The sequence below is a fragment of the Zeugodacus cucurbitae genome, chromosome 3 (assembly GCF_028554725.1).
Source record: "Zeugodacus cucurbitae isolate PBARC_wt_2022May chromosome 3, idZeuCucr1.2, whole genome shotgun sequence".
In the NCBI taxonomy this organism is placed as follows: Eukaryota; Metazoa; Arthropoda; class Insecta; order Diptera; family Tephritidae; genus Zeugodacus; species Zeugodacus cucurbitae.
The window spans coordinates 1,783,419-1,805,418 of NC_071668.1; the positions used below are offsets into that span (position 1 = coordinate 1,783,419).

The 22,000-nt window shown below is 38.3% G+C and overlaps 2 protein-coding genes across 2 annotated transcripts in view; one reads left to right on the forward strand and one right to left on the reverse strand.

Annotated features, from left to right (window-relative positions):
• LOC105209729 (uncharacterized) overlaps positions 1 to 22,000 on the reverse strand; it is a 116,750-nt gene that overhangs the window by 43,991 nt on the left and 50,759 nt on the right. Inside the window, exon 4 of the mRNA XM_054227567.1 lies at positions 3,650 to 3,778. Coding sequence (XP_054083542.1) covers positions 3,650 to 3,778 — 129 coding nt within the window. The remainder of the gene's footprint in view (positions 1 to 3,649; positions 3,779 to 22,000) is intronic.
• LOC105209728 (beta-hexosaminidase subunit beta) lies at positions 521 to 3,477 on the forward strand. Its single transcript, XM_011180303.3, has 8 exons — positions 521 to 1,264; positions 1,318 to 1,397; positions 1,478 to 1,661; positions 1,917 to 2,020; positions 2,128 to 2,446; positions 2,515 to 2,644; positions 2,709 to 2,910; positions 2,982 to 3,477. Exons 1-8 carry the CDS (start codon positions 1,162 to 1,164, stop codon positions 3,417 to 3,419), a joined length of 1,560 nt encoding a protein of 519 aa, XP_011178605.2. The 5' UTR covers positions 521 to 1,161; the 3' UTR covers positions 3,420 to 3,477.

The window sequence follows — 22,000 nt, forward strand, 5'->3', positions numbered from 1 at the left end:
GTTGAAGTCAGCGCGCGTTTTATTATATTCTCTCCCTCACAAAGCGACGACAACCTTTTTGTCATATTTTAGTGATCTCAACAAAGAGGAAGTGAGGTGGAGTTTGAAGTTGAAAAAGTTAAAAGAAGTTAGAGAGAGAGAGAGCAGATGAAATCATATCTAAATGTAAAATAAATTATAATTCATATTTCCCTCGCTTTGTCGTGAGTTTATAATGCGAAATATTTGAATTCTTGTTCATTTTTAGAATTCAATTTCGGCATTCAGATGTTTGCAGTTTTGCTGAAATTATTTTTTCACTTATTTCCATTGTATTTTAAATTAGATTCCATGTATGTTTGCGTGCGTTTCCTGCCTTCATTTATATAATACATATTCAATATGATATTTACATTCAGATGTTATTAATTCAACTCGCATTTTTCAGCATTCGCGAATTATTTGCACATTCACATTTGTTAGTTATTCATGACTTTTGTTCTGTAGCAGTCTCTTTTAAATTATATTCGTAGCATATTTCAATTATATGTATGTATATATGTTCAGCAAGAAAGAGTTTTCGTGTAAAAATTATCTAAATTGAAAAAGCTTATCATAAAACCCAGAGAACTCAACAATAAGCACTTTTCTTTACTATAGTACAACACATCTTGTTAAACTAATTAAATTATTAATATAAATCTACCCTCGTACACTATCTCTAAAATTCCCCTTCAAAGACGAGGACGCATGTGACTCAGAGTCTGAAATGAAAAGTTGCTGTGGAAAATGCTTTCTTTTTAAACCGCACATACCTAAACGAAACTGTGTCAGCTAAGCTTTCTTAGCTAGTTTTCCAAGTTTCTTCAAAGAAGTGGAGCAAATTCAAGTTGTATGTATGTTCTAACCGCCTACGCCTATCTCCGAATCACCGAAGTGGGCGCGTCTCAAAAAATTTCCCTACAGGGCACGCACAACTACTAAGTATTTATTATTAGAAGTTTATGTCTACAATGGAATAGAAAAAATCCCACCTGTTCAAATTTGCTGAGGTGTGGTTCCATAATGAAGTAAACAATTTACGAATAATTTTCGCTTATCAGTCTAAATACTTTGGTGACATTCCCACAAGTGAGCACAGTCTACTTCCTGAGGTGACAATAGACGGAGCACTTTCTCGAAATGCGCAGTTTCCTTAATTTAATTGTGTTTTTAATTTGCTGCGACAAATTGAATGCCGATGGCGGCTACATCGGCTTTGGTCCACAATTCAAAGCCACCACGGGTAAGTAGAATGAGTACTTAGGAACAAATAAATACCATTTACGTCTAACGCAGGCGAGATTTGGCCCAAACCCTACAAGCAAGTGGAGAGTAACAAGTATTATGCGGTGAATGCTTCGGATTTTCAATTTATCGTGAGTGCCGCTGAAAATTTTCTTGCTTGTGAACCCCAAATTGTTTTTATAATTTTTTATTTAACTTTCATTTTCTTAAGGCGGTGCATGAGAATTGTGCGCTCCTGCAGAGCGCCTTCAAACGTTATGCCAACATTATTGTCGCTGCGGCGAAGGGCTATAATCGTGCGCCGGCCACCGCCACCAGCGGTGTCATCCAGCAATTCCGCGTCAATCTGACACAGCCCTGCGAAGACCTGCCACATCTCGACATGGATGAGTCATGTGAGTGTATAAATAATGGAAATATTTAGCGAAGCGCGGAGGCAGCAGGCGAGCACGAGCACGTCCTTCAAACACAAGCGCCACAAAACAGTACAATTAAGCAAACGAGCATTGCATTAATCGCAACTCGTCCATCTTTTACACTCGTTGTGCCCTATCTTTTTAATTTATCTCACTGCCACTCTATAAAAATTGTCTTTTTTACTTTTCTTCTCATTTCTTTGCATAACTCTTTCGTATTTTCACACGCTTCAGATTACGTGCGCGGCGATGGTGTCGTCAGAGCCAACTCCATTTGGGGCATACTGCGTGGTCTGGAGACACTCGCCCAACTGTTGGTGCCAATGCCGAATGGGCTGGTAAGTAAACAAGTGACAAATTCAAACCATTAACGTCACACAATTTTATGAAATAAATTACATCCAATTTCACTTCCGCTTGCATCCCTACCCGACACTTCGGACAGCTACTTACGCGCAGCACAGAAATTTACGATCAGCCGCGCTTCAAGTACCGTGGCCTAATGTTGGATTCGGCAAGACATTTTGTGAGCAAGGCGAAAATATTGCAGCTCATCGAGGGGATGGCCTACAACAAACTCAATGTCTTCCACTGGCACATGACGGATGACTCAGCGTTCCCGTACAGCTCAAGCACTTTTCCAGAGCTGTCAGCCAAGGGCGCTTATCGGCCGGAACTGACCTATTCCAAGGCCGATGTGAAGGAGGTGGTGGAGTTTGCACGCGAGCGAGGCATACGGGTTGTATCGGAATTGGATACGCCGGGTACAGAAAAGCATGAAGGAAATATCAGAAAAAATACGAATAGAAAATTAACGATCTCATCATTGCAGCTCACACCGCTTCATGGGCGGCGTCACATCCCGAACTGCTAACGAAATGTGCAGGACAGTTCCTAGGACAATTGGGACCGCTGAATCCAACAAAAGAATCAACTTTTAACTTTCTCTATAAACTATTCAGGTATTTATAAAAGCCTTTTAGTAAAATCTCCATAGCTCTGATACAAATTTACAATAATTTGCAGCGAAATCAAAACTCTCTTCCCCGACAAATACCTACACCTGGGCCTCGATGAAGTGGATTCGGCTTGTTGGGAGTCGAACGCCGACATACAGGCCTATCTGCAGGCGCATGGGTTGGACAATGGCGACTTATCATATTTGTATTTGGAGCGCTTCTCAGCGAACATCTCCGCAATGGGTTGGAAGCAGATGGTGTGGCAGGAGGTTGTTAAAAGAACACGCTCATTCCAACAAATATTTGTATTATAATTTGCAATTTTTAAATTTCTTTACAGGGCATGACTGAAAACTCTTATATGGAGTGGCCTCTAGGCACAATCGCGCAAATATGGTTCGATTACAAGAACGTGGCGGCTACTCTCACGAAGCTGGGTCACGATATAATCATGAGTGATGGTTGGTATTTGTATGTGCTGGCCACTGGCGGCGATTGGGAAAAGTTCTACAACCTCGAGCCGACTAAATTCAATGGCAATAAAGCACAAAAATCACATGTAATCGGCGGCGAAGCTTGCTTGTGGAGCGAGTGGATCAATGAGCATAATGTGCTGCCGACAACATTTCCGCGTGTGAGCGCGGTAGCCGAGCGCTTGTGGTCGCCCCTGGAGCAGTTGGATGCTGAGAAAGCGCGCTTGCGTTTGGAGGAGCACAACTGCCGCATGATCGGGCGAGGTATTGAGGCGCGACCAGCTAATGGTTTCGGTATGTGCTAGAGGCGAGTACAGTGGACCCGTTGGAGGGGATATATCAAATAAAGCTGAATAAATTTAATTTTTTTTAATAATTTTGTTAAAAACTGGTCAAACATAACGATAACTAGTTAACGTTCAATAAGAGTATTCTTAGTTTATTAAGAGCTGATATTCCGAATTTAGAAACGGTATCTCTGGGGTTTTTAGTATTTCTTATAACCATTATTTGAGTAAATACAACAAAAACTTACGAGTCAAGGAGATGGTCGTTGGTTTGAGCCGCGTCGACGTACTTTTCGCTGTCTGCTGTGCCTTGGGTGGCGGTCCCAAATCCGTCGGTGATATACTCAGGTTACGTACATCACGCTTTTTGGCTGCTCCTGCAAAGAAAGAAATGAAAAAAATAATTAGAATGATAATAAACTCGGTTCCACGCAAATTTTCCTAAAAAAAAATGTGCCAATAACATCAGCTCTCACGAATCTAGTCATCCCTGAGCCAGTGGGATAATAATGCGCTTCTAAGCTTTAAATATTTCCCACGGATTTTCAGAGGAAATTAGAGTGAGCCGAAGAGAGCTCTAGAAAATACGAAAGAATGTTTAAAAAGGCGATTGAAGTTTGTCTTTAGCTTACAAGAACCAATTATGCTTAAGCTGGTACTTATATAGTTATGTATATGAGTATATGTAAATATATGATAAGAGCTTTGTAAGCGTTGGATGGAAAGCAGCGTCATTTTCCACGAGCATGACTGCTGAGAACGTGCCCTTCCTTATGTTTCGCTGGTTTATGGGTGTAACGTGACCATAACGCTGCGCGGCGATTAAATCGTGCAGATATTGAAAAGTTTTCACATTCCGATGCTCAAGATGTTACGCCGCTGCCAAGTGCTCGTATCGAATATCAAAAGCGTAGCCAATGGCAAAGCGTGCCCTTCGCGCTTATACGCTGCTTTTAACGGGAAATATTTTGCATAATTGCAGTGAAACATAATGCATTTATTGAAAACATTGCAAGCTGTATTTAATGCAGGAAAATTTCGAGATTTTGTGCGAGAAAAAATTTTCCAAGAAAATGTAAAAATTCTTTGCGAAATAATCCTTATTATTTTTTCTTGCAGCTGTTGTTACATAGTTAATGTTAAGTACTAAATATTGTGCCGATTCCGTACATGAAAGTATCTAAAACTATCTCAAGCACCACTACTTCTACATAAACACATTTAAACGTCGTTTAAACCACGAAATCCCACTTCCTTACTCACCTTTCGCACGCTTTCCGAAACTGCCGAAGCGTTCACGTTCAATCACTTGCGTGTGTATGTAGCGCTCCGAATATGAACGCGACAATTTTTCCTTTGAGCTATGCGCCCCCATTACGACGTCACCGCTGCGGCACAATCACTTGTCGAAAATAATGCAAAAATAATAATAATGGGGCGCACCAAAGAGACCCCCGAGCGTTTACGTGTGTATTTGCAATTCACTTTCTTTCAATTAGCGGCACCAGTGAGGCAAAACGCTTTTCATTAACGATTTGATTTGACGTCGTGCAAATGCGAAAATTCACCGCCGACGACAAACGTCAGCTTCTCAAGAAAAATGTTTGTTTACACGGAGCGGACGGATGTTGCCAGCTGTCGATTGTCGTGGCAGCCGCAGCTTGTCGATTGTCGGTTGACTGTTGGCTTTGATGATTTGCGACCGCCAACACACAATGCAAGTCAACTCAACTCAACTCAAGTCAAGTCAGCGCGTGGCTCAAAGCAGCTCACTACGCGGTGGCAGCCGGCAATCAAGCGTGCAATTTCGATTCCATTTCGGAAAATCACCAATCATTTGTCGGTAAATGCATAAACAAACGCCAGTCTTTCTTACAAACGAACGTTTATAGCGCACGGCCACGCATGCGCCATATGCACAACAACGCCAATACCAACAACACACGCACCGCCTGTAGGTAGTAATCGCCTCGACATCGACATTGACTGCACTTTGCACATGAAGTTAGTTTTGTTTACATTTTCTCAAAGCACTTTTTTGTTTTTGTTAATTTCATTCAATACAAAAACACTTTTTTGTTGTTTTTATTATTTTTTATGATTCTGACATTGACAGGTTCAATGCGCCACTAACTAACGCCAACGTCTTTTATATTTATTATTTATTTTTACACTTTTTACTTATGCAGTTTACTATTTACTTCTGCGATAATTTCTAGATTTTGACTTCACTTTGTATTTTATTTTTAGTTTATTTGCAATTCGATTGCATTTATTATATTCACATTAGTTTTTCTATTTTTATTTGCCTCGATTTTTACTACTGCACTAACTAAAGGAAACAATTTATTTAAATAAAATTCGCCAACAACAACAACATGAGCATAATAATAATGTTTTCATGTTTGAGAGAAGTTCAATAGATCATCTTAATACCAGGAATCGCGACAGAATCTATTATGTATAAAGTGACAGCTGGAGAGCTTCGAATAAGATAAGGAAATAGATTAAGGCTTTACAGGCTTCAAAAAATCGATTTTTTTGTTTTGCTTTAAATCTCTTCCAAAACTATCCAAGAATATGTCTTTAAAATTCCAGAGGCCAATTCGATATATTTTCGAAGCTAGAGTAGTTTTAGTGGCCGAGCGTCGAGCAGGTGCGAATGCTCAGGCAGACCTTTAAAGCGCGTTTTCTCGAGTTTTCATTTTCACAAGTGTTAGAAAACGGTGCCGGCGGTAGCAAAAAGAATATATGTCCGATCGAAATAAACCAAAGTGATCTAGCTTCAGTATTAAATTATCTTCTATTTGAACTAAAAAAGTTGGACAAGAGTATTATTTAAACTACTTGTTTTGCAATTTAAAATCAATTTTTTTTCTTAAAAAGTGAATTTTTTTTCAAACTTCGAAAAAATTTGGAATTTTATAACTTCTTCGGTATTTTTTTAGTTCATAAAGAAAAGAAACTTATAAAAATTAAAAAAAAAAATTGGTTCGACTGTTTCAGATGCATCGCACGACCCCCATCACCGGTACCGATTTACAAGTGCAGACTCCAGGCGCTCCAGAAAAATACTTACAACTTTGAAAAAATTTCAATATTTTTTAATAATAAATATTGTTTTTTAAGCCTTAAATATAGTACACTATCGTCTTGAAATTCCGTTTACCGCAATCATTTCCTTCCCTTTCAAAAAAAATTGCTAAAAAAACGCTTTTTCGACTTCTAAAGTAGACTACTGCCTATTGGTTTTGTGATGTCGATGACTGACCTTCATTTACTTTATAAGATCCATGCTGTTGACATTTGTGACTCTAAATTCTATATAGTTTATAAATAGAGATATAATTCAATGAAAAAGTAAGAAGAAGATTATCCAAAGGCACTTAATTCGGTCCATAACTTCCTACAGCAGTAAACACTGACCTCCGTGATATCAAATATTATACAAAATTTTGACAGATTTCTCGAAAATTCTCAGCGTAATGAATAAAACCGCGATATACTATATATAAATAAACAACTCAAAAACTAAACATAATTAAAATCACAACCACTCATTCCATCCAAATTTATATGACACCCAGAAAAAATTTTAAACAACACCAATGAAATATTGCCTTTTGAAAGTATTAAAAAATATATTTATGTCCGCTATTTTTCCATTTTCCCACACATTTATTTGTCAAATAATATTTTCTCGTGAGATTAAGTGCGCGTCCAACGAAAAAACAAATCACACTCGCCTGCCCGGCTGCACGAAGAATTGCAAAATACCCATGAGAACTCATTACATTACCACAGACAACACGGTACTAGACAGCCGAAAAGCTAAACAATACTCAAATGGCTCAAAGGCAAAGGTTTATTTTACAAAAAAATATAATAAATAAAAAATATTTTCCTTTTGGCGCAAAGCAAACAACAGAAAGCCATTAAAACTCAAAAAATATAAATAATTAAGCACTTTAAGCGGGCACACACACACCGCGCATTCAACAACAACACACAAATCTATAGGGCGCTGACAAATGGCAACAACGCGCTCAGCAACAACAACAACAGCAGCAGCAATAGCAACAACAACAACCGCTAAAGTAAAAGTGACGAATGGCATTAGCCAGATTTTTAGCCCACAAAGTGGAGCGGCAACTTGTGAATGCAACATATTTAGAGCAGCAAGCGCAGCAGCAGCAGCAGTCGCCGCGGCTTCGGTAGCCAACCCAACAACTCGACTGACCCAATTTCGCCTGTGAAAATGCGCTGAGCGCAAATTATGGAGGGCCAAGCGCCACGCATAAATTCTTGCTTTTGCGTATGTAAGTGTGTGTGTGTGTGTGCAATGGTGCGTGCGTTTGAATTCGCGTGGCAGGTGTTGCATAAAGCTGCAAAAAACACAGTGGCACAAAATTAAAACTGACAACATGGGCGTTGCAGCGCGCAAAGTGTTTGCATGCGTGAGCTCTTTGAGCAAAATGGGACAGAGTGGCACCACAAGTTATTACTTTGCACTTGCACATAATTGAAATGGCACACTCACTCACAAGTACTTCGCGCTTCAAAAATAGCAACATATTGCGTTAATTCCATACTATAAGTTATATAAAGCTATATTCATAGATATATGTAGATTGGAAAAAATAAATAAAAATAAAATAAATTTTATTTAAAGAAATTTTTTTAGATCTTCTTTTCATCATATTTGTTGCTGTTTTTACATTTATTTAAGAAGCCTTTTGCTGAAATCAATCAATTTTTTACATATTTCCACTTATCTCCATCGAGCATATAAAAGCCCGCACATAACCTCAAATAGCTCGTGCGTATCACACAGTTATTTAGAGTTCTTTAAAAATAGCCACGAATTTCCTGCTTCAAAAACTCAAGGTGACATCCGCCTCTCGTGACGCGCCCGGTCTAAAAATCTATAAATACTGCCTGTAGATAATGAAGCTGCAAGTCGCTATTTGGCAACGAGGCCGGCGCTAATGACATTCTGATGTATAGCGACAACAGCATGCAACATGCACCCAACGAGGTGTCTCAGACGAAATTAGCCGTTTTGTTGCATGAGGCACAAACATATGTAGCCATGTACATATGTAGATCTCAAGACACGCTAAAAAATTCCGGAAAATTTCGAGGTACAATTAACGGTATATGGAAACAAAATACCTACGAAATGCGCTGGTTTAAGTGTCAAGGGATTTGCTGACATTTATAGGCACTTAATAAAGGCGCGCGCGGATTTGATATGCCGCACACCAATTGTCTGCTGCATGTTGCATTTTAGAAGAGTGGAGTGGCGAAGAGCGAGGTGATGCGGAGGAAGTTCAAGCAATTTATGTGTGAATTGAATTCATAAATCATATGAAGGTGGAGAGACAGAGAAGCGGAAACTATTTTGGGTATCAATGGCCAATGAGGAAGTTGGGTAACTTCAGCGCAAAGAAAATTCAGAAAATTAATTGTCTCACATCATAATCGCATAATTGAATTGCAAAGTACCGTTACTGCATATTTCATCAGCTCTGCAGAGGTCACAAAGTACGACGGAGATAAGCTCAACTAGGGCAAAGTTAATGAAATATGCACATTTACTTGGTGTTTGTTTAACATATGCGGCATTTGTGTCTTTTGGGTATTTTAGCTAACAGTACACAAGGGTGCTTTCGATATTTTCGCTTAAGCTAGAATATTTAATGACACTATAGAGCACTGTCGGTCAAATTGAGAGTAAAAAGGACGCATATTTATGATGGAGAGGTAAACGATCTAATAAATAGTAAAATGACATAATACAAACAAATGTGAACAATAAAGAATATTATGAAAATGGAGTTCACACGACGTCATTTCAGCTGCGCAACATACCAGAAAATTCACGCAATTTCGCTACTAAAAGAAACTTTCAACACTTTTTATGCGAATAAATGGGATTTTCAATAGTCCCAGATAATAGCACACAGCAAAATGGGTGCTGAGTGGTGACCAGACAGTGGCGACTTTCAAATGCGAACAGCGCAAGAGCAATAAAAATAATAAGCGACAACGAGTAACAGCGAAAATGACCGGAAGTTCACAATAAAGACAAAGACTAGAATGCATTTATGCCAACAACAACAACATATTAGATTTGTCTGTATGTGTGCACTTATGCCATTAAGAACAATCAGAGACAACATTGAAACTTCGAAAATTACACTCGAATGGGGATGGGTGTGAGAATATTGCTATAAATAAAGTTGCTGACGATTGTACTCCTTCAAAATAAAAATATAGACAAGCTGTGTTTCTACCCGAGCATCTCCAATATAGTATTTAAATAATATGGATTCGAATCTACAGCAAATATATGCGGAAAAGTCATTTTATTGAAAATCTTTACAGATAGGCGGCGTTATCTCTCCTCGGGGAAAATTCAAGACCTCTAGGTGTAAAAAACAACACTATTAAAACTTTTCCCAAGAGTTTAGAGGTCTACGCAACAGGAATGAATCCGACTTTATAACCGCCAAGGACTCCGGACTCAACTCTCTTAGCATTTCTGGTCAATATTTCTTTCATAACAAGAAAAAACGTTAACTTCGGCTGTACCGAAGTAGGTGCAATTTTTTTAGTAACCATGTGTTTAAGCAAATCTAAAGACGTAAGAAAAAGTATGTAAAGAAAGAGAAAACATTTTACTAATTCTGGGGTTCTGCCGGGTTGTTTGCTAGAAACATTAAGGTTATATAGTTAACCAATCTGAACAATTTCTTCGGAGATTAAATTATTTCTATGAGCAATAACTCACACGAAATTTCGTGAAGATATGTAGTAAAATGCGGAAGATTTCCATACAAGCCCTTGATTCCGATCGTTCAGTCTATATGGCACCTATATGATATAGTGGTCCAATATCGGCAGTTCCGACAAATGAGCAGCTTCTTGACGAGAAAATAACATCTGCGAAATTTCAAAACGATATCTTAAAAACTCAAGGATTGGTTCGTATATATACAGACAGACAGACGGACATGGCTAAATCGACACAGTTGAACATACTGATCATTTATATATATAATTTATAGGGCCTCCGACGTTTCCTTCTGGGTGTTACAAACTTCGTGACAAACTTAATATACCCTGTTCAGGGTATAAAAATATTACTTTGGTCACCAGACAGCAATATAGTGGTTAGCTTAGTCAGAAATTGATTTGGACTAGGAGGATATTTCAATTCAACAGGAAGACGCGTCATGCTATTAAGCCCCAATCTCAAAGATTGGTGTGTGTTCTGAGTTTTAGTCCACCAATTATGAGATAAGCTAAATCAATATTATTCTCGCTAATGCACATAAACTAAATGACAAGTGAAATATTGCGCTGACATAAATTATTTCGAAAATATCGATAAAACTGAAATTAGTGCACGAATAGCGGAACATGCGTGGCACGCACATTTTCCACAGCGTTCATTTTGGCGAAACCACGCAATTCGCACACACACACAGACACTTGTGGAACTTTATGAATGCATGAATGTGCAGAAATGTCGGCTTGTGCGTGCAATGGCGATGCAAATTTATTTTTGGCAACGAGAAAATTAGCGCACACAAACACAGACCCTGCCACATTCAGTAGCCGCTGCCTTAAGTTTAATGGATTCGCGTTTTGTTTTTATTTCTTTACTTTTGATGTATTGACGTCAAAAGCGGAGCAGCCGCAGCGTTTGTTTAGACAAGAACATGCAAAACCGCCAGCCAGCCAACAAAATAAAATGTGTTCGAATTTAATGAGTGAATTTACGTAAACACAATAAAGACACACGCACACCCATACATACAGACACGAACGTGTGCAATGCATAAATATTAATAAGCAAATAGTGCGTGGCAATGCAACGAACGAGAAGCAGCCAAATGATTCTACATTTATGCAAAACCGTTTCGTTGCATGAATGCGTTTTTTATTGTCTCTGGCTGCAGCAGGCGGCTGCCGCCCCAAATGTGTGTCGACTGCGCAGCATCTTGCCACATCTGCTGGCTGGCTGGCTGGCAATTTTGATTTAGTCAAATGCGCAAAAAGTGTACAACAACAACGCAAATTATTTTCAATTTTTACGGCTTACCATTTTTTAGCGTTTTTCAGGCGAAATGTAGTGCGCAACATTATTATGGCTTTAATGATTGCCAATTCATTGTAAGAGCCACTTTGGCAAACTAAATATTTTCTAATTCACTTTTCGGTTTATTTTTTGTGGCGCTTATTAAGTGGCGAGTCACACATGCGAAAATGTTGCTAACGAATAGTGATTCCATTATGTTGAAATCTAATTTAATTTCGCTTTTTTACAATTTTAAATTTCGCATGAAAATTGAGGTTGACAGCATCACTTATAGCGGCCACTCGCCGCTCTTAGTCAATCGGTAAATGACGTTAATTATCTGGCCATAAAAACGCTTCAAAACATGTATAATTTGATTGAACATGAAATTTTGACGGTCTCGTATCGACGAGCGTTTTGTATCGTATGAAATGGCGTTGAATTGGCGCATAAATACTTTTAATGGCTTAAACAAATTAATTGATAACGTTTTAGTCGGGCTATTACAGCATAAAAGTTGATATTTTGCATACTTAACAGCTACAGTTATGACGTTTTTATTATTAATTAAAATTTTAATTTCAATTTGGGGCTAGTTCGACTTCGCGGTGTAGTTCATTTGAAGTCATTGTTGAGAAAAAGTCTTAAAATAAGTGGTGAAATTAGCTTTCTGCAGGAGCAGGCAGGTTTCACTTTGAAGAGGCAGATATAAATGTTGTCCTTGAACTAATGCTTCGCTCTGCCTCCTCAGATAGAGCTTAAATTCTGCTAATTTTTTCCTCCAGAAAAGTATACCAAAAGCAATAAACTATCTACTATCTGACCTGAAAAAATTTTCGTTTTTATACCCTGAACAGGGTATATTAAGTTTGTCACGCAGTTTGTAACACCCAGAAGGAAGCGTCGGAGGCCCCATAAAGTATATACTATATAAATGATCAGTATGTTGAACTGAGTCGATTTAGCCATGTCCGTCTGTCTGTCTGTCTGTATATATACGAACTAGTCCTTCAGTTTTTAAGATATCGTTTTGAAATTTTTCAGATGTTATTTTCTCTTCAAGAAGCTACTCATTTGTCAGAACTGCTGATATCGGACCACTATATCATATAGCTGCCATACAAACTGAACGATCGGAATCAAGGGCTTGTATGGAAAACTTCCGCATTTTACTACATATCTTCACGAAATTTGACATGGATTACTGCTTAAGGTAATAATATAATCTCCAAAGAAATTGTTCAGATCGGTTAACTATATAACCTTAATGTTTCTAGCAAACAACCCGGCAAAAAGAATTAGTAAAACTTACTTACTTCTTCTTACGTCTTTAGATTTGCTTAAACACATAGTTACTAAAAGAAATGCACCTGTGAAGGGTATATTAGCTTACATTAGGTACAGCCGAAGTTAACGTTTTTTCTGGTTTAATCTTAAAATTAATCTCTTAAGTCTACATAAATACCTAAAGCTTCCTTACTATATGAACCCTGTAGGAACCTGTCTAATCGAACTAATGCAGCTCTGAAGGATGCACAGTCATAACTAGTTTAACTATAAATGAACATAAATTAACTGTTTCACTGTTTTGAAAATTCCAACAACAACTATATAACTAACTCAAGTCAAACAAAACACCGTTGTTACTATGTTAGCTACTAGTTGCTATTCCAGCTGACACAATCCCTTGAGTAGAGTGTCTAATTTTATAGCTAGACCGCACTATAATCAGTGAACTCTACTGATGCTACTTAAGCGGATTTATATTGCAACATTTTATGTTTTTCCCTGCAGCACAGTTGCCATAATAGCCTGCAAACCAACTACAGAGTTACATTTTGAAATCCTATCTTCCTATCTGCACAATGGCCACTCGTCCTTCCTCTCCCCCACTGCAGTATGGTCATGTAATCCTTAATGAATTGCTGATTAATAATTCAATTATATGCGAGTCTCCATAATCCCAGCTGAGCTTGGTGCACTTTAATCTCCCGCACATACACACACACAAACGCATGCGGAGGAGTGGACAAATTGCAACAGTTATATTTTATAATTAAATGGAAATATTCTGAGCATTCGCCGCTGCTGTTGCATGTGCTGTTTATGAGCATAATTATATAATGGCATGACGTGGCATGGTAATGAGGCGCATTATTGCTGTTGTTGTTGCACGAGTAAATGCATTATGGCATTTGCCAATGGAAATTTCACACTTTATTGAGTTTTGCCCCGCTGTTCGGCGCAAATAAAGCAAGTGTTTTTATTGTTTTTACTTTTCTCTGTGCTTTTGGTTTGCGGCTTTGTCAGCGCAGTTGCTTTAATCGATTTTTCACCACACGACGCACACACCCACTCGCAAATATGCTTTATGAGGCCATTTTGTGGGGGTGCAACGCGGCGTATGGGTGCTCAATAACGGTTAAAACGAATGCGACGTTCGCTGTCAATGCGTGCAAGTGCTCGAAATAGCGTAAAGTGCCTGCTGCTATTTATTAGCGCAAAAGTGTTAACTGCTTGCATGATGAGCAAAATAAATGCAGAGGGCGCAAAGTTAAGTTATTCGCATTTAAATTCACATTTCCCCACCAACAACAACTTAATTTTCATGAATTCCATTTAACATTGGAAATTAAATTAACGCTCGCGGAAATGCCTTTCAGCGTTGGTTGTGGCGTCGGCACTGAGCATTTCCGGTGCGCTGTGGCAAGAAACGCTGGCTTGACACACAAAAAGAAGCTTGAAATACATTCGCCTTATGTGAAGACTATACATTGTGTTGTTGTTGTTGTGCTTTGTTATTATTAAGCATTTTCACTGTTTTTTCTTTTGTTTTTGCTGCCTTGCACATGTCATGTTTTGTGCATTTTGAGATTTTCACATTGCATTCATTCTCACAATTAGTGGTGTTGATTTACCATAAGTAGTTGCATACAGCAACAACAACAACATGCCTCCATCAGCCAACAAAAGAGCTCGCAAATGTTGGTTTAAAGTGCATGAGGCAACTCTGCTCCCGTCGTCGTCATTCTCCATTATCTAGAAACAATCAAATTGCGCGAATTTTCTTTTCACACACACACACACACACATATGTGTCTACAACAACAAAGACTCACAGTGAACCTTCGCTGCAGTTGCATGTGAAAATTTGCAGTTCAAATTCACTTTTTTCCGCGGCTGTTAATTTTTCTCGCAAATTTTTCCATTGAGTTATTTATTTTCCTCGGTTTTATTTTCACGAAATTATATGTGACGAAGACGCTTCTTGGTGTGCGCGCGTTTGTGTGTGATTCTATTGTTTTAAATTGCCGCATGGCGTAACGTGTTAACAAGCGTCTCTGAGCTGCCACTGCGCGGAAAATAAGGCTGGCTTGTCTTGCGAGCAGGCCGGTTGCTGAGCTTCACCATTCATGGCTACACTTGAAAAATTATTTGCTGTGAATAGTTTAGAGCACAGTAGTTAGATTATGTTTTTAAAGAATGTACTTCCGAGTGAATTCAAAGGAGAAGAGGTGATTTTTATGATAAAAATTCTCAAATGGGGACCAAATTTGAAGAAAATGGTGATAGAGACCCGAGAAATATTCCCCTGTTGCCTCTTCAGTAAATCTTCTACTTACGAAATCCTAGAAACTATGAAATCCATTATTGAATCATAGGTTATGTTAAGTTAGGTTAAGCGTGACTCGCGACAAGTATAGCTAGAGATACCACTTCGACAACTAAAATCAATTGTTCATTTTGATGCTAATATACTGAGTATGGATCGCCAAGAAAGCTCTTATATGTATATTGTCGAAGCGCTTTGAGTTCTATGAGCTGACTAAAGTCCATTCCGACCAGTTCACCTGGTTCGCCGAAAGTATTGCTAACTCAGCTCTCGACTTCTACTCACATAATCAAATTTAATTGTCTAAATGATCAGCTTTTGTAGAAAAATTTTAAGTGTACCTATAACCTAATCGCCCCCACTTTCCGCTTGTCTCTCACTCCTTTGTGTGTCTACATACTCGACTCTTACCTTTACTGCTGATTTCGCAGCGATGCCATGCTAAAGTAGCGAGTGACGGCATTAAGAAGCAGGAAGAGCCAACAAAAGCGACAAAGTACAAAAAGATTTGCCCGTTGCTAAAGAAAGGTGGTGTGACGAATTGCGAAAACTGCGCAGTAGTTAGTCATGAGAAGCCTAATAAATTCAGCTTAATAACAGTTCTCCTAAGCTAGTTGCTTTTTCACATTTGCTTCGCATGCGAGCCAAACAACTCTTTACATAGCGTTGAAAAATTACAACTCATTTCAATTAATTCGCAGCGAAAAAAGTCAAAAGCGGCATATTATAATCATTTTGCAAAAAATGCCATCATTTCCGAGCATCACTACCACTCAATTACAACAATTGCGGTCATTAAACCGATTGCTGCGGTGCTGGGCCCATCAATTTTCGTGGGTCAATTACCTCTCTGAATATTCTAAATCTCAATAAATTCACCACGGAGTTGAATGAAGTCAACACTGCTACGCATTAGCTACCACATGCCACTTATTTACTCACTCAATTAGTGGTCTTAGGTGTAAAGAATTGATTAAAACTGGTGCTTTGTTATTAGTCTTCTCCCTACTATGAGAAGCGAAGCATCCGTAATGCTTTTGGAGAGAATATTTGAACTTATTCAAGTTTGTGTCGTAGGTGAAAGCTCAATAAAAGCTTTATCACAAAACTTTCTTCACAGCTTTCGCAATTCATAATCAAAGTAACTATTTAGACTCAACCTCTTCCTGGTTTCAATTTTCTAAGGTCTTGGTACGTATTACTAACCATAATGACCCATTTTAGTGACCAACACCCAACTCACTGCAACAAAAAGACACAATAGCCGTATGTATGTATGTGTGCCGAAAAGCTCAAGCTCAGCTTTGTGTACTTAGCGCCGTGTTGCTAAATTTGCTCTGTCATTTAGAAATTTAGCAAATGGCTCTGTTGCGGTCAAATATGGTAGAATGTGTGTAAAAGAGGCGAGAGACAGCACACACCAAAAAAGCCTAGATACAGACACTATATTGTCTTTTATACGGCTGTGTCTGTGCATATGCATATTCTTACCTTCTGTTGTGTCTAAAATTGAGACCGCACAATGCTTGGTCATGAAAGATTTGCGGTTTATGAAATGAAAGTAGGAAATTACTATGGAGTGAAACAATGCTGGCGATGATTTGCGCTTAACACAATTATTATTCAAATTCATAGCTGTTGCCTGACCGTGATTCGTGGTCGGTCTATTCAGAAACTGTCAGACGGCAAAGCTACACATAATGGTTGTCTGAATAAACAATGGCAACAAAATTAGTAAAAAGCTTGTGAGATATTGAATTTGAAGTGTAAAAGACTAGATATGTGCATATGCTATTGTAATCATGAATCATATGCCATGACAATCATGAATTACGGTTCAAGCTACATCTAAAACTGAAGAAATGAGTACAAAATTCTCTCTCGGCAGTAATGGTACACTTTTCTAACTAATTTTTGACAGAAAAAAAATCCGATAAAGTTAGTCAATATTTGTAATAATAAAAAAAAATTTTTGGAAGAGGATGAACCCTTTTAGGTTTGAAAGTTCACAAAAAAGGCGCAGAAGGCGAGCAAATATGGCAAATATATAAATATACTAAAGTACAAATGTAAAAAAAAAAATCTTTTTAAGTGTTAAAAGGTAGAGAAAACCGCAAAATTTTAAGAAAAGAGTCAAAGGCTCTTTGTATATGGAAGCATATTCATATATAAGTATGTACATAGTCCAGTTAGGTTTTTTTTTCCACTTGACCGCTTTCATTCAACTCACATACCAAGTCCAAGTATTGCGTCATCACACCTGCATAATCATCACATACAAACACACACTTTCACATCTAGTTGTATATAATTGACCATTTAATTCATTGAAATGCATCGAATAAAGCTAAATTAGACATTTAATTGCGACGCATTTGCGTCAACTATAAATGCTATGTCGCACATACTACGGCATACAACAACAATAACAGCATAGTAGAGTTAATAAAAGCGCAGATTTTTCTCTATAAACCATTGCACGTGCCGCAAAAACATGAGTATAGACATGAGTATACTGGTATTAAGTAAATATTTGTATCACAACAGCAATACATACAGGTGTATAAACACAACAACAATAGCAACAACAGCGCTTTGACAAATAAAAGCCACAGCGAAGCGACAACAATCAGTGACAACAATGTTGGTGTTGACAACAACGCCACCAGTTGAAACCGTTGAAACCGACCATTGACGAGCAGTGATTGCCTTCAAATATGTATTACGTTTACCACGCGGGGGTACGCGTAGATTGTGCGTGTGTCTGTGAGCGAATGCGCAACGGCGACCACCGCATGTTCAACATGGCCACCGCTATGCTGGTTAGGTAAATGTGATAATTGCATTTTGCAAAGAGCGAAATTTACACACAAACACACATTTGTGCTTTGGATGATACAATGTATAGATACATATGAGTATATATATCACACATGTGCTGGCAACAACACAAGACAAGGTCGGTGACAGTGGCACAGGAAGTGGAAGTGGTGTTGAACATAGCCACGACCGTGACCATAAACAAAGAGTTAAATGAAAATTAAAACAAAAAATTCCGGAATAATGAAATTGTTTAGCAAAAGAAAAACAAAACATAAATAAGTACATAACTCCATAATTAGCACAATTATAGCACATCCACATATGGTATTATGTCATTTATGTGAAAATGAACCAGAAAATTATATAAATTAAGCGTAAAATTGCGACAAAATTCAAAGAAAGACTCAAAATTTTCTTAAAAATAAAAATTAAGCAAATTTTTACTAAATATTTGGCAAAACGCAGCTTTCTTCCAGAATTTAATCAACGCTCTTTAGTAAAACAATCTCTCATAAGCACTACAAAAACAATAAACCACGATTTCAATGCACCAGCCCTGCTCAAGTAGCAGCGGTCACAGTTTGAACTCATAAAGACCATGGAGATACCATGGCGGAGGTGCTCAAACGATGATTTTATGATTTGGCTGACTTTAAGTAAATAGTTAAGAGCTGGTCGTAAAATCTGTGAAAACAGAAAGTTGCTGCATAAAACCAGCAAATAGAAAAGTGGAAAGCATAAAAATGTGACGCCAAGAGAGAACAGATGCAGCCCGACACGGGCGGGGAGTGTAGCTCGTGACTTAAACAACTCACATAAAAAAAGAGTGAAATTTCTATTTAAATTTATAGCCACTTGAGTTTTATTTACAAGTGCACACTTTGAGCTGTGCCACCGCTGCGACCACACTGCGCAGGCACGACAAAGCGTACTGGAACCCTCTAATTGTAAGCGTGGCGCCAATCAAGCGCACGGCGGTACTCAGCTACATTTTAATGCTAATTTGAGCAAATAAGTAGATGCGCTGAAGAGGTACAAATTAAGAAAGCCCATAAAACAGGAAATTACTATCAAAGAATAGATTACCACTTGCGTTATACTTTCATATAAGCACTGCACTTGCAGGCGCTGCTCATGCGCAGTTCACGTTTTTGAAGACAATAGGCGCAAAGAAGCATTGAAAAGACTGCAAGGCAAGCAGTATAAAAGGTGAAACGTACGAGCACAGGTCTGCTTATCAGATGAATGAACACATTTGCAGCAGATGCTGGATTTTTATATTCTCCGATAAACAGCTGTTTCGCAGCTGATGGCATTCCTGAGTGACCATTGTTTGTGTTTTGGTTTCACAATTGGCTCAAAATGAAGAAACACCATACATACAATGCAGGGAAAAGATAACCGTAATATAGTCTACTGTGTGGCGGGAAAATGGTTCTTTAAATATTAACAATACAGACGCCGGAAGACTCTAGGATGTTAAACACTTTATATTCGAAAAGTAGCTGATTAGATTATTAAACATAAATTTGAGACCCACTTAGCCCCTTAATAGTGAAGAGCTTTTAGAAATGCAAAGTAACATATCGAGTTGGTTGGCCAAAAAACTAGTAAAACAGCGGGTTCTTGTAATGATTGTTATAAGAAAAGTTCCCACAAAAGCCAATATTGTGGTTTATCAAACCCGAAGACGTCGTTAAGAATCGTCTATGGGTTTTTACTCTTAGTATTCGGTAATGAATTTCAAACAAATAAATACAATCAAAATCAACACCTTCCGCATCCAACTTAACTCAGCTTACTAGCTTACAATGTCACAATGCGGTTTAGGTTGAGATTACTCTAAAAGCTTATAGCTTATAAGAATTAAATTTACAGTGACGTCATCGAATGCGTACATTATCATAAAAACCCGTCAATTGAATATGCCAATAACGTGTCTAGAAAAAAGCTAAGCAAAAGCACTATGCAATGCCAACAACAGTACAAAATATTTGGCTAGTAGTTAGCAACAGCGCCGCGTACATTTTTCGCAAATGCGTAAATCGAATTTCAAAAATTCGCTAACTCAGTACGAAAAGCGCCAACAACTGTCGCAGAATATATCGAGCTTAATGCCAAACCCAAATACATTAAGCTCAGTGAATGAGTTTTGCAGGTGTGGGTATGTGTGTGAGCCATATAAATTTCATATGTAACGGCACGGGTGTGTTTGAGTCCGCTTGCCGACTTAAAATGCCAGAAGTGTTATGTCGCCGGTTCGTTGCGCCCGCGACGCGTCAGTACGGTTGAGTATACATTGTTGTAGTAAGTACTTGAATGCGTTGCGTTGTATTGACTTGCGGCTGTGAGTTGTTTCAGTTTTTTGGTCGGTAGTTGAAATTTAATGAGCCCCAAATGGCAGGCTGCCATTTTGCGGTGAGCAAAACCTAGGCAGCGAAAAAAATATTAGAACAAATGTTAAATAATTTGTAAATATAAGGGAAGAGGCGAAGAAGAGTGAATAAGGAAAAAAACTGGAAAATTCACATACAAAAAATTAAGTGATTTACTAGACAGAAATAATTATGAAATGAAGATGAACTCGTGCAAGGGGTTCACACTGTATTTTGAACTTATCCATGCAGCTGTTGCGCACACCTCTTAGCCAACCAACCAGCTGATTATATGAGAGGGGTGCGTACAGTTTTCTAAAGAAAAACAGCATAGGCTAGGGAATAAGATAATATTAAAAGCCACTTTGCACTAAAAGCACTTAAATACAGATTTGGACTAATTGAGTTTCTATTTCTACAAATCGCATTTTGCTTTCATTTTCCGTGATAAAGAACAAAAGTTCAGTTGAACAAAAAGTAAATTAAATTTTCCTTTCAAATTGTATTATTTCACACTCCTCAGCAGCAATTCTTCAGCGACTAAAGATACTTGTTGTTGTTACCACGATCCTGGCACATATGAGCGATAAATGAACTTCTCACAAACTTACAAAACCATCAAAATTTCCAAATCTTTAATTTTCCAATTCGCCGTTCATTTCATAAACAAATACCATTGCGGTGTTCTCAGCAGAACACGTGTAATTGGAAATCTCAGAAACACAGTTATGCATTTTTTACCCTTATCTAGTCAGGCACTCTACACTGGTCACTACATAAAGTCGTCGTTTATTAAAAAACATCGAAATTTAATTTGGAATTTCGTTGAAAACTTGCGAAATGTGGAACACGATCACTTTCGGCTTCGCGTTACATTTTTGCATTTTCACTTTGTACCAAAAAAAAAAAAAACGGAAAAACTATATTCTACTGCAACTCGATCGATGCGACATGATTTTGACCGCTGACCGATCGATCCGTTTGCATTTGCGTTGAAGCGGCTACCAGCAGCAACAACACTTCGTTTCGTTGAATACTCGCGACAGACTGGCGAGAAATCGTGTGCAGCGGCAACAAGCAAGTCGCCGACACGCTGTAACACCGACGAATGGCGCAGCCAAAGCGGATGAGATGGCGAAAGAGAAGCCGAGGAATCACTTAACAGCATGTCAGCGCCAGAGTGTATCTTTCAGATATCGGCGCAAACAACCACCTAACAGCAAATAGCAAAACGCAACAAAAACAAAAACAAGCAGATACTTGCATGTTTATAAGTAAAACAAGATAATAAACAAAACACAATGAAAACGGAGTGCGGCGAAGAAGTCGCTGACAAACACAGGCAAGTGGTAACCAATGCACGCAAAGACACACACACACAACACACTTACAAACACGAAGTGTTTGCCTGATTTTAGTAGCATATTGTTTTTGTTGTTGTTGTTTTTTCGATTGCGCCTGCAACATCAACTTGCTAAAGCCGGTTGTTGAGCTACCTGACCGGTGGTGCTACGTTCAGTCGCTCGGTCAGTCGATCGCTTGTTCGCTTGTTCTGCTGGTCTTGACAAATGCTTACATCACGTTTTGTACTCCTCTCCCCTCCACTTGATGTTGATTTGTTTTTATTCTTTTCTTATTTTTTTGTTGTTGTGTGTAATAAAAAAACAATGTCTTTTGTGGGAGACTGTTGCTTGTAGAC

Bases quoted from the DNA above. Each gene is read 5' to 3' on its own strand.
- LOC105209728 (XM_011180303.3), top strand. From the start codon at position 1,162: ATGCGCAGTTTCCTTAATTTAATTGTGTTTTTAATTTGCTGCGACAAA. The intron at 2,021-2,127 runs GTAAGTAAACAA...CACTTCGGACAG, and splicing joins TGCCAATGCCGAATGGGCTG to CTACTTACGCGCAGCACAGA. The intron at 2,447-2,514 runs GTACAGAAAAGC...TCATCATTGCAG, and splicing joins ATCGGAATTGGATACGCCGG to CTCACACCGCTTCATGGGCG.